At 39.2% G+C, this 12863-nt stretch overlaps 1 protein-coding gene across 2 annotated transcripts in view; it reads left to right on the forward strand.

The window, feature by feature from the left end:
• VPS50 (VPS50 subunit of EARP/GARPII complex) overlaps positions 1-12863 on the forward strand; it is a 177751-nt gene that overhangs the window by 29360 nt on the left and 135528 nt on the right. For both annotated transcript variants that reach the window (XM_030550571.1, XM_030550572.1), the window contains exons 7-9: positions 370-487; positions 568-603; positions 3972-4054. In XM_030550571.1, coding sequence (XP_030406431.1) covers positions 370-487; positions 568-603; positions 3972-4054 — 237 coding nt within the window. The remainder of the gene's footprint in view (positions 1-369; positions 488-567; positions 604-3971; positions 4055-12863) is intronic.

The raw sequence follows: 12863 nt of genomic DNA on the forward strand, positions 1-12863 counted from the left end.
AAAGGGAATAAAATGGTTTAAAAACAAAATTACTCTCCCTCCCAGAAAGAAACCCCTTCATTTACTTTAATATGAACTATTTCCTATTTTTGATGTAGGTACTAACACAAAATTACTAGTAAATTCCTGTACTTAAGTCCAAAGTGTGAACTGAAAGTTCTGCCTCCTATTGGAATGGACAAACTCCAAATAAAAGGATAAATGCATCTTTCTAATTTTCCTCTGTCACTGTAATTGCTGAATTTCTCTAGCAGTGATGGTCATTCAGAGTTTGTCATGTGCATTGAGACCTACGTTAGACTATTTGATATAAAATTCTTTATTTTACATATTAGCTAAGACTGTTCTGTGTATTGTTAACTTCTACAGGCACCTGAATATTGCAAAGGAAGGCTTTACTCAAGCTAGTTTGGGACTTCTTGCAAATCAAAGAAAACGACAGTTGCTGATTGGACTGCTAAAGTCTCTGAGAACAATAAAAACACTGGTATGTGCAGACTTTTTTTAATGGTAAAATATTTTTCTTAATTATGTAGTTTTCTTATGGCTCTTTTTTTTTTTTTTTAGCAAAGAACTGATGTACGTTTAAGTGAAATGTTGGAGGTAAGTTTACTTCAAACTATTTTATGGTTATTGTAGATGGGTATACGTTTGTTTCCATCCTTTTTATTTCTTTCACTCTTATTTCCTAACACAGAGGATATTTTTAAAAAGAAAAGAAAAGAAAATGATTTATCGGAAATTTTGCTTTTTAATGTCAGAAATATTGTGTGTATGGCACCAACTGCTAATCTACTGGAAGATGCCTGCGATTCTATTCAAGACTCCAGTTCTGCCACTGGATGTGTGTGGGCAGAGCTTTGTAGACATGTAGATCTGAGGGTTGAGGCTCTAATTAGTACAATAAGGATTCTGTTAGGTCTTCCTTATTTATGTGTCTGTCCTTTCTGATACCAGTGTTTTTAAAGCAGGATGTGCTTTTACTGGGAGGACAAAAAGAGGGTGAGGTTTATCTGGTTGCATGTTAGCAGATATTTCTAGTGCAGGTGAAGGAAAATACTCACATCACCATGTAACTGCCGAAGATTATGTACTGTACAGGCTCGCTACAGAAGCATCTGTTAGCACACAGAGGATAGGAATAGACTGACTATGACATTCAGCTGTTTTTTTACTCCCTCCTCCACCCATTCCCTCCCCCCCAGTGGGTGGGGGCAGACAGCAGAAAGTGAGGAAGCTCAAGGGGTTTCAAGGTTCCAGGATGTATGCCACGTTTTGAGAATTCCGTTAATTTTTTTTATATCGTTTAACTTGCTACTTGTAGGCAACATGGAGAAATTGGGCTTTCAGGAGGGATTTGAATGAGGAGAGATTCTGGCTTGGTGAACCGAGATGGGGGGGCCTTCCATTAAGAGCATGGAGGAGTGTGCAGATGAGTGGAAAATGAAAAGAGGGTGTCATTGGTAGAATGGAGTAGGTAAGAGGATTGCAATAGGAGACAGTTGCAGAGAGGCAAATGCTGCAGTGCAGGGCGAACAGGACCTTTGTCCCATTAGGTTTTTCTGAGTGCACCCGGTAAGGTGACAGGCCCTGCACCTTCACCTGATGAAGTGGGCTGTGGCCCACGAAAGCTTATGCTCAAATTTGTTAGTCTCTAAGGTGCCACAAGTACTCCTGTCTCAGAATGGAATTCTACAGTGCTCTGACTCTCATGAGTAGAGCACTCTGTGTAACAACCGTGATTGCTCAGCACATCTGGCTGGATTTGGCACGCGCAAGTCCTTGCTTTTGGAGATGTGACTGGTGGTGAATATAGTGACCCAACAGAGCCCTCCTAAATAAAAATATCATTTAATCTCAACAGTGTGAATAAAGCAGATGCACCAGCCTCTGGGGACTGGGGTTTAGTTTGCCTTCAGTCTTTGCCTTCAGTCCCTTCTCCTTCAGAGTCCATTTGTTTTATCCACTCCAAAGTTTTCTTTTCTTTTTCAATTTTTCCCACCTGGATTCTTCCTCCAATTTTTACAAGCTGTTTAACTCAATATGGGTGGAGGTAAAACTTCAGAGCTAATGACAATTTACCTTTAAGTATTGGTAAACTGGAGTGTCTGAAGTCATTGTCCACTTTTCCATGTACCTACATTGGCTCTTGCTTGAATTAACCCCTTATTTTCATTCAGTAAACCTTCACAGTAGGTGTGGAATGTAAAGAATCAGCCATCTGATGCATGGGCCTGCTGAAAAATCACTGAGCACTTTTTAAATCCTCTTATTCCAAGAAAGGAATTTCTGTCCCCAACAAATGTCAGTAAATATTAGTACAGACACTGAAACCTTGAAAGGAATTCATTCATCAAAATACGAAGTCTTGCACTCATTACCCTGGCATACCGTGAGAACAAATTACTTTACTCTGGATGAAAGAATATGTGCCCAGCAAGTCTTAACTGTGATGGAATCAGGTTACCATCTCTGGTGCTCAAGGAGAGTGTTCTGAAGCAGAAGATATTTCATAAGCATTACTACAAGAGGTCAGCCTTGTGAAAGACTTATGCTATATTGCTTCCAAACTTGGAGATCGTTGCCTTGTGGCATTGCAAAAACTGATTATATAACTTACATTTGTCTAACATACGGTATGATCTAACGTGCACTTATGACTTGGCAGAATTATTTGTGAGTTGGAACATTTTAATTGATTTTGACAATTCTGTTCTTTTCCCCAGAGATTGTCCCCTTTTCATCTTATCATTGTCTTTGAACTGTATATTTTGTTTTTTTTTGTTTTGCACCTCCTGATGCATGTTTTCATGTATGGTGTTGAATGTATAATTTTTGAAAAAACAAATGAGTAAAGTGGGTGTCAGTCTACTGAATTTGCATGTTTTATATTTTGAAAAAAGTTTGCAGCTGCTTAATTTTGTGGGTTTAAAAAAAATCTGAGGGCAGTGTGTAGGAAGCATGACAATACAGAACTATATTCAGACACGTTACAAGCTTTGGAATTGTGCCTACATGGCGAGTTCTGAATCTGACCCATAAGTCCAAATTCATCAGTAAAATGGCATAACTTAAACACAAGTGGGCCAGATTCACACCTGGTCAATGGTCCATTTAAGTCAGTGAATTTACAACGTTTAAGTATCTGGCTCAAGTAAGTGGGAATAAGGGAGTCTAAATTGTTGTAGTAGATGTGAGGAGTATTTACTTCTACTTTTGTTGTTTGTGACATACTTTTACTTGCTTTTGTTGCTACATCCTTCTATTCTGGCAATTGTGCATGTGAATTGCATGATTTTAGAGTTCCATCAGGCTTAGTGGGCCAAATTTAGAAGTGACATTATAGAGCACTGTAAATTGGTCTAAGCTGATCAAGGACTGGAAAGAGTAATAGCATAAATTTAGACTACTTCTAGACTCGCCTCTGAATTTATTCCATAGTGTTTTAAGGGTTCCATTCAAAGTAGTGCTTATATATATTTTTACTCTATGGCACTGAATAGCTTACTTCATCTGAGTATAGCAGTTTTTAAAAGATGATTGGGATACTGATCTTAAGTGTCCTGTCCTTCTGTTATAATGGTTACAAATAGTCGAACATGCATTTTTGTAGCTAAATTTGAGCCTGCAGAAGAATGTAGCTACGAATCAGTATTCTGAAATGTTTCTATTATAGTAGCTGATAACAAATGGTTTATAACTTATCCTTTTGCATTTTTCATTTGTAATCAATGGCTTTACGTTTAAGTTCTGTGAAGCTCGTGATATATAGTGAGTGTAATTGTTAAAGGGGGAAAAAGCAGATTCTGGTATAATATATTAAGAAAACATTCCTCTCCTCACAGGTAGCATGCTTACCACAGATCTTTTTAGCATTGTTTTTTCCCATACATTTAATTTTAGTCTAAAAATGTATGTTGCAATATTTGCTTCAAAAGTTACATTAGCTATCTATTGCATTTTTTCCTAAGGAGGAGGACTATCCAGGAGCTATTCAGTTGTGCTTGGAATGTCAGAAAGCAGCCAGTACTTTCAAACACTACAGTTGTATAAGGTAAAGTTACACTTTGTTCCTAAGGAGGTTCCAACTTTTAGCTTGTATGCAGCGTTTTGGGGAATATAAAATGTCACCAAAATGATGCGGCCATGAAAAAGCAAAGGTGATCCTAGGATATAGCAGGTGAGAATTTCCATTAGAAATAGGGATGTATTAATGCCATTGTACAAGGCACTGTCAAGACCTCATCTGGAATACTAAGTGCAGTTTTGGTCATCCATGTTCAAAAAAGATTAATTCAAATTAGAACAGGTATGGAGAAGGTGGACTATAAGGTGAGTAGAAAGCTGGCCAGATCGTTGGGCTCAATGAGTAGTGATCAATGGCTCCATGTCTAGTTGACAGCTGGTTTCAAGCAGAGTGCCTCAAGGGTTGGTCCTGGTTTTGTTCAATATCTTCATTAATGATCTGGAGGATGGTGTGGACTGCACTGTCAGCAAGTTTGCAGATGACACTAAACTTGGAGGAGTGGTAGATATGCTGAAGGGTAGGGATAGGATACAGAGAGACCTAGACAAATTAGAGGACTGGGCCAAAAGAAACCTGATGAGGTTCAACAAGGACAAGTGCAGAGTCTTGAATTTAGGATGGAAGAATCCCACTTACTGTTACAGACTAGGGACCGAATGGCTAGGCAGCAATTCTGCAGAAAAGGACCCTAGGGGTTACAGTGGATGAGAAGCTGGATATGAGTCAACAGAGTGCCCTTGTTGCCAAGAAGGCTAATGGCATTTTGGGCTGTATAAGTAGGGGCATTGCCAGCAGATCGAGGGATGTGATCATTCCCCTCTATTTGACATTGGTAAGGCCTCATCTGGAGTACTGTGTCCAGTTTTGGGCCCTACGCTACAAGAAGGATGTCGAAAAACTGGAAAGAGTCCAGCGGAGGGCAACAAAAATGATTAAGGGGCTGGAGCACATGATTTACAGGGAGAGGCTGAGGGAACTGGGATTGTTTAGTCTGCAGAAGAGAAGAATGAGGGCGGATTTGATAGCTACTTTCAGCTACCTGAAAGGAGATTCCAAAGAGCATGGGTCTAGATTCTCAGTGGTACCTGATGACAGAACAAGGAGTAATGGTCTCAAGTTGCAGTGGGGGGAGGTTTAGGTTGGATATTAGGGAAAACTTTTTCACTAGGAGGGTGGTGAAGCACTGGAATGGGTTACCTAGGGAGGCAGTGGAATCTCCTTCATTGGAGGTTTTTAAGGTCAGGCTTGACAAAGCCCTGGCTGGGATGATTTAGTTGGCAATTGGTTCTGCTTTGAGCAGGGGGTTAGACTAGATGACTTCCTGAGGTCCCTTCCAACCCTGATATTCTATGATTCTAAGGGCTACAAGGATAATCAGGGGAATGGAAGGCCTGTCTTACAAGAAGACTAAAAGAGCTGGGCTAGTTTAGCCTAGCAAAATGAAAGCTGATGTGGGAATATGATTATGCTCTCTAAATACATCAAGGAGGTAAATACCAGGGAGAGAGAGGAGCTATTTCTGTTGTAAGAGTGTCTTGTTACAAGAACAAATGAGTATAAACTGGCCATTAACATATTTAGGCTGGATATTAGTAGAGAAGTGAGGTTTGAAACAGCCTGCCAATAGAAATATTGGGAGCAAACAACCAAACTAGATTTACCACAGAATGAGCACAGAGTCACACTTTTATTGGGAAAGTTGATATTTGTGAACAGTTGCCAGGACTGCTTCAGTATTCAAACATCTTGAAAAATGTCTTCAGCACCTATCCTGCAAAAAATGTAGCACCTCAGCCATGTAATACTTTGCCTGATATTGATCTTCCATTAATTGAGAGGCCTACTTTCTCCCTTTACCCAGTGTCCTGCATGGTAGTGATGATTGTTGTTCACCAAACTGTCTGTCTTTTGTTGTTTCAAAAGGGAATGTGGAAAATAATATAGAAAACAAACAGTAATCTAATTTGTTTTGCAAACCACGTAATCTTTCTTTAGGTGGGGGAAAAATATTTACAAAGACAGTTTGATTTATTAAACTGTTAAAATATTTGTTCATTTGATATGCTTCTTTTGTTAATATTGTGAGATTAAGGTTAATTAGACAGTATTTTCTTGTTTAAAATTTACTTGGCATATAAATGATTTGAAAGTTGCTGGTGAGGAACCATTTAGCACTGAATCACTTTTTCCCTTTTCTATTTTCTAGAAGCTTTTGTCATAAACTTTGCAGCTATCTTAACTATGTAAAGCAAAAGTGCTGTAATTTAAATTGATATTAACTGTCACTTTATAGATAATAGGTGACAAAGTTCAACTGCAGAAGTCATATTATAAATCTAATACCGTACTGAGAAGTTTATGCTGTTATCACTCTTAAAAGGGTCTTCTTATATGTTCTAAGGATAAAGTTTCTTTAGAGAGAATTTTTGTGTTGGATTAGCTTGGTAACAAAGGTTTAATTGTGGAAAAGATTAATGTACAGTTTGTATCTGGTAAAACTATGGTTTTGGATTTTGGCCTGCACAGATTGAATAATCTTCCTTCTATTTTTAGAACATATTTACTTCTAAACTGTGTTTTTTAAGAAATTTCACTTTGTGTGTGTACATACATTTGAATCTTTGGTTTTTAAAATACTTCATTGTCTCTATTGTTAGTACAGTGTGCCTTTTGCAAAACACACAAAATTATACTAAATGTTAAAAAGTGTGTATGGAGGGCTCTGGGCATCTTTGCCAACTAACCTTCCCTAAAGCAAGGAGTAAGTCAAAAAACATTCCAGCCACTGATCCCAACCCCTAGTGCACAAATCTCAATGCTCAGCACACCCCTCAAGCTCCAAAAATCTGGGAATATATGCATATTATATTGCAGCCCCTCCTTTATTGTCAGTCAGTTGAGCTAAGTGAACTAATGGGACTCTGGGATTTTTCTATTGCTTGGGATCCTCATGAAGTTATGCAACACCCTGGGTGGGTTGTTAGCAGTGGGGATTGAATTTGGGATCTCTGAATCTTAATGAATGAGCATGTGCTGCCTGAGTTAAAAGATCCAGGTCTCTTAGCTAAGGCCGTAGCAGGCTCATCAATCTCTAGCCGGCTTAGTCACCACTAGAGAGGGGGACAGTGCCAAACCAACAGGTATAGTTTATGGTTCTCTCAGGGCTCATATTTTAAAAAAACAACTCAAAGATCCCCATGTGGTTCTCCATGTGATTAGCAATCCAGTACTTCTGTGTTTTTTACTGTGAAGCCTTAGTAACCTGGACAGTGATGAACTCATGTTCAGGAAAAACCCCACACGAGACACGTAGGAGTTTCCCCCAGAATTTTCATGTTGGATGTCTGTGGGGATCAGGGGTGGCTCCATTTGAAGTGGCAGGGGAATTCGACCCTGCTCCTTAAATTTTTGCATCTTCCTAGTTCTAGGGAAGTCTAATCTTGAAAGAGGTGTTCTTCAGCTTCCCTGTGAAATGAATCCTCCAGGGTTCAGAATAGATTGATCCATGCCCTGCAAGATAATAGACTTGATCACCATTATTTTGGACTGGGATGTCTTGCTTGTATGGCGGTAGGGAAGGGGAACAATGCTTAGGAGAGCAGCCCCTACTTTCCTTTTTCTCCCAGGGGTTTCTTGTATTTCCCATTGTTTAAAATCTCGCTATTGATTGAATCTCTGTGCAATGAAGACCTAGACCTAAGTTTGTATGAATTGTGAGGAAGTTGAGCAGCAGTTTTAAATAAAAATGAATTGAAGTATTACCACATGAAGAAAATAATGAACACAGTACTAAAGCAGCACTTTGATTGTACAGTTGAATGTTTCTAAACAATAGAAAGTTTATACCATATTAGACTTCTCAAGTGTAGGATTTCAAACAACCCTTAGTACTTATTACTGCAGAAGAAAACTACAGAAATAGACTCCCTTAAAAAGCTCTTGTGAAACTTTAATGTCACAAATTAAAACGGCTTCAGCTATTGCAGTTGGGCCCAAATGTTACCTCTGTTCTATTAGTGGATGCACCTTGTAAAATACATTCTATAATGGGGTCAGCATTCACCTCTTGCAAGTGTCCCCTTCTGGTTGAGTGTGTCCGCGTTTTCAGATTTGGTGACCCCTTTCATTAGTTGTCAGGTGGTTTTTTTTGTTTTTTGTTTTTTTTTTGTTTTTTGTTTTTTTTGTTTTCAATGACTCAGCCCTCCGGCCAAGTCTCTCACACTGTCTGCATGTGAATTAGAACGGACTCCTTCCAGGGTATACCGTCCACCAGGGCTTATTTCAGTACCCCTCTGGTAGTGTCTCTCTAGCCCTCTCTGGGCTCAGTCTTTAAAAAGTCCCAGCCCTGGTATGGGGCCATATCCCCAGGGCTTCCTCACTAGAGACACTGGCTTCCTGCAGCCCTCTGGCTGGGATCAGTCCTTACTCAGTCCCAGCAGCCAGCCAGGAGCTCCTTCATTGCTCCCCCAGTTCCTGCTAGCAAACTGTCTTTGGTTCAGTCCTATCAGCCAGCCAACCAGGAGCCTCTTACGCCTCCAGTCTCTGCCTTTCTTCTCCAGCTTCAAGTAGCAACTAACTGGTGCTCTGTTCTGCAGCTTCTTTTAGATGCTTCTCCTGACCCGACTGACCATTCCAGCAGTGCCTCTGCTTCCTCGCAATCATTCTAGGCCTCTTGGAGGATCTCTCCACTGCTCCTTTCCTGGGATGGGTGTGGCAGAACCTTGAGGCCTCCAGCAGGGGACCTTTGGGTCTAGTCCACCCTATCACACACTCATTAAGATGGCTGTTGATTGAAGAACCCCTTATTATTTATATGGATGTTGATTAAAAAACCCTTATAACATGTTTTGAGTAATTTCCTGAATAAAATGAATGTCATGAATTAATGTTTCTAAATTATGGTTAATAGCTCTTATAAAATTCATCCAGTGTTATAGACTCATAAACTTGAAGGTCAGAAGAGGCCATCATGATCATCTAGCCTGACCGCCTGCACATTGCGGGCCACAGAAGCTCACCCACTCACTCCTGTAATAGACTCATAACCTCTGGCTGAGTTACTGAAATATTCAATGTTTTAAAGACTTCGTTGCAGAGAATCCACCATTTACACTAGTTTAAAGCTGCATTCTGACTAGTAGAATTATAAAATTATTTCCAATGTTTGGTTTAGAAAGCACATTGAGTTTTAAATGTATGCTATGTTTCTACAAATTCTCTAAAATTTTTGATCAAAGCACCTTTTGCAATAACTCTTATTTTCTTGATCTGTCATGTACAGTGTACCAAAAGAAACATTACAGTACTTGCCTATTAATAGCTACCAAATGGAACAAACATGTTCTATTAATCTCAGATTTTTGGATAAATTTATATGAAAAATGGATTAAACAATGTTCAGGTATAATTCTGCTGATATATGTGGAAAGAGATGAAGGAAAGAAGTAGAAAGAGAAACCCGGAGGTGGTTAGATGTGTGTTTTTTCTAATGTTGTAGCAAAACTTTCAATTGTAAATCTCCCTTACTCTAAATCTGCCATGTTTGTATGTGTGGAATTCGTTGTTGTTTTTTAACTTCAGGATGGAAAACTTAAAAAACAAAACTCCAGCTTGTATTATTTTTTATTTGGTTTAGTTTAATCCCATGTACATAAAACTTCTTGTTCTGTTCTAAGAGCTATAACAAAGAAAAGAAGTATCTGTTGAATGTAAAACAACAAAAAAATAATCTGGATCCTGATCCTGCCAGCATTTACTTACATTAATTATTTTATTCCAGTGAATAAAATTAATACATGGCTGTTTTCAGGATCAAGGCGCAAGCTTCTGTTGCATCTTAAAACAGTGATGGTAAAAGAAGGGCCATGGAATGAATACTAGGGCTGGCCAGAAAATAATTTCATTTTGTGAAAAATGTGGAGATTTAAAGACTTGTTTTTGTTCTGATGCAGAATGAAAATGAGACCATTTTAAACTTAATTTCCAGAAAGCCTGGGAGGTGTGAGACCATGTTTGAGTCCTTGCTCTTCCTGATTCAGTGCAGGGATTTGAACATGATTCTCCCACATCCCCAGTGAGTGCCCTAATAGCATGGATTTCTTTCTCACATTCATTTTGATGAGAAATTCCATCCTGGACCTGAGAGAACTTCTCGACTAAATTTTCATGGTAACTGATACATTTCCGTTCAGTACTTTGGTTTAGACAAAAATGATGTTTTTGGTCAGAAAAAAATTTGTTGAAATATTTTCGGCCAGCGCTGCTGAATACATCCCACTGAAATCAACCGTGCAGCATCTCACTCTTATGTTAAAAGTATTGTCTCTGAGGGGTTGAGATCCCCCTCTTCCCATGTCAGAGTCCAACTTGAATTTCAGATCTCTACTTTCTGCTGGCCACACACTGTATTAATAATATGAAAGGCTGTAGTCTGTTGTTTTTAAGCAAATTAGTTGTACTCTATGGCCAAGCTGACAGTTAAACTTTCAGTTGTGAAAAGTTTAAACAATCCCTGCCTTAACTATCCTGTTCCACCCTATATTTCTACCAAGGTAAACATTTCAGCTAATTTTCCCCAAAGTTGTCTCATGCATTTCTGGCAAAATAAATAATAATAAATGGTTGAGTCAGAAATGGCATTGTAAAATATGCATAAAATATTTTTTAATGGATGTAATTCATAAATCTAATGTCAAGTTGATAATGGTTTGCTTCCTTCAGGGAAAACAAATGATTTTTTCAATGGAGCTTTCAGTGTTTTGGTTTCATGCTTTTTATATAATATATATACATTTTGTTTTCCATTTGTGATGCTGCAAAAGAGAGGAAAAAAAAATTTAGGTGTCAGATTCCCTTAATGCTTAAACTGATACAGAGCTACTTCCTTTTTGCTGACACATCATAAATGTAAATAGTTTTTTCCTCTTTTCACTTGACTCATTTTTTATATAATGTATGGAAATAAGAAACTAGATCCCTATTGAAAATTCATTTCCCCTGGTTTTCTCCTCTTAACTGACTGAGCTCTTGACCGTATCTGTACACACATACGAGCATTGTTAAGAAATGAAGTGCATGAAAGTCAGGAAATACAATTGAGACATAGCAACTATAATTCTGTCCTATTGGAGCTTTGTTTCAAAAGAGCAGCCTTTAATATCAAGAGCAAAATTTTCAAAGATGGGTGGAATGGGGTTGCTGACAACAGGCCACTTATGGTAGAATTTCCTGTAATAACTGTACGTGTTTAAGGAAGGGCGTATGTGTGTGCTCGCGCGCAGCAGAGGTGTGTGCAGGTTTTCTGGTGGCTCAGCTCTTTTGAGACTTCTTGGAAATTGCGTTTCAAATCTTAATGTTGGAAAACAATGTTTTTCATCTAATTTAAAAACAAAAGCAACAAAACCCCAGATTTGTCAGCTAAATCTTAACAGTGCATTAATTTAATCTGAAAGCTGTCATGAACTCATAGAATCTGCCTACTGTGTGGTGTTCTGTTAATATGTAAATAACTGAGATTAACGCACTTACTTTGTTGTAATTGCTCCATGTATGCACAGACTGCATATGAATCGGAGTCCTTTTTTTTTTTTTCAATGGTAATAGCTTTGCTGTTTTTAAGCCAAATTTCTTCCAACATGTGAAAAGTCTTTATATGCTATTGGTAAGTGCTCTTCTATGCCTCTAAGAGCTCTAAGCTACTTTGTGCCCTCCTCATGCTGGCTTTATTTTGGATCTGGAGAGGCCCCCAAAGGAAATTATACTGCTTTAGGGCTGCCTGTCTAAGTTAAGGCAGGTTCCCTAACGTGGCCCTCTGGCTTGCAAAGGGGTCCTTGGATGGCATCTTTATTATCTCTGCATTGTCTGCACTGGGGGAATCCTTCCTCAGTAGTATGCAGGTTTAGGAGTTCCTCTTTACTTGCTCTGTCTCTTCTATTTGGCATAAAGATGCCAGAGTAGAATGAGATTATCACCCTTCCCCCCCCCTCAGAATGAACAAATTATTGTCTTATGTGAAGTGTTGTCACTTATGTCACACCTGGACAAACAGAGTAGAATAGTAGAGTAGAAGGCTGCTAAGCCTTCCCTCTTTGTGTGTGCGTGCGCGTGCACGTTGTGTTTAGAGGGAGGATTGGTAACAGATGAGAAACTGGAATTAGCAAAAAAGAGATACTTGATGTATAAGACTCATAGACTCATAGGTCAGAAGGGACCAATATGATCATCTAGTCTGACCTCCTGCACAAGGCAGGTCACAGAACCCTACCCGTCCACTTTTATAACAACCCCTAACCCAGGACTGAGTTATTGAAATCCTCAAAATTGGTTTGAAGACCTCAAGCTGCAGAGAATCCACCAGCAAGCGACCCATGCCCCACGCTGCAGGGGAAGGTGAAAAACCTCCAGGGCCCCTGCCAATCCGCCCTGGAGGAAAATTCCTTCCCGACCCCAAATATGGCGATCAGCTAAACCCTGAGCATGTGGGCAAGACTCACCAGCCAGCACCCAAGAAGGAATTCTCTGCAGTAACTCAGTTCCCATCCCGTCCAACATCTCCCCGCAGACCATTGAGCAGAATTATCTGGTGATAATCCAAGATCAATTGCCCAAATTAAACTATCCTATCATAACATCCCCTCCATATACTTATCAAGCTTAGTCTTAAAGCCAGATAAGTCTTTTGCCCCCACTACTTCCTTCGGAAGGCTGTTCCAGAACTTCACTCCCCTAATGGTTAGAAACCTTCGTCTAATTTCAAGTCTAAACTTCCTAATATCCAGTTTGTACCCATTCGTCCTCGTGCCTACATTAGTACTAAACTTAAATAATTCCTCTCCCT

This window comes from Gopherus evgoodei, chromosome 2, assembly GCF_007399415.2.
Source record: "Gopherus evgoodei ecotype Sinaloan lineage chromosome 2, rGopEvg1_v1.p, whole genome shotgun sequence".
In the NCBI taxonomy this organism is placed as follows: domain Eukaryota; kingdom Metazoa; phylum Chordata; order Testudines; family Testudinidae; genus Gopherus; species Gopherus evgoodei.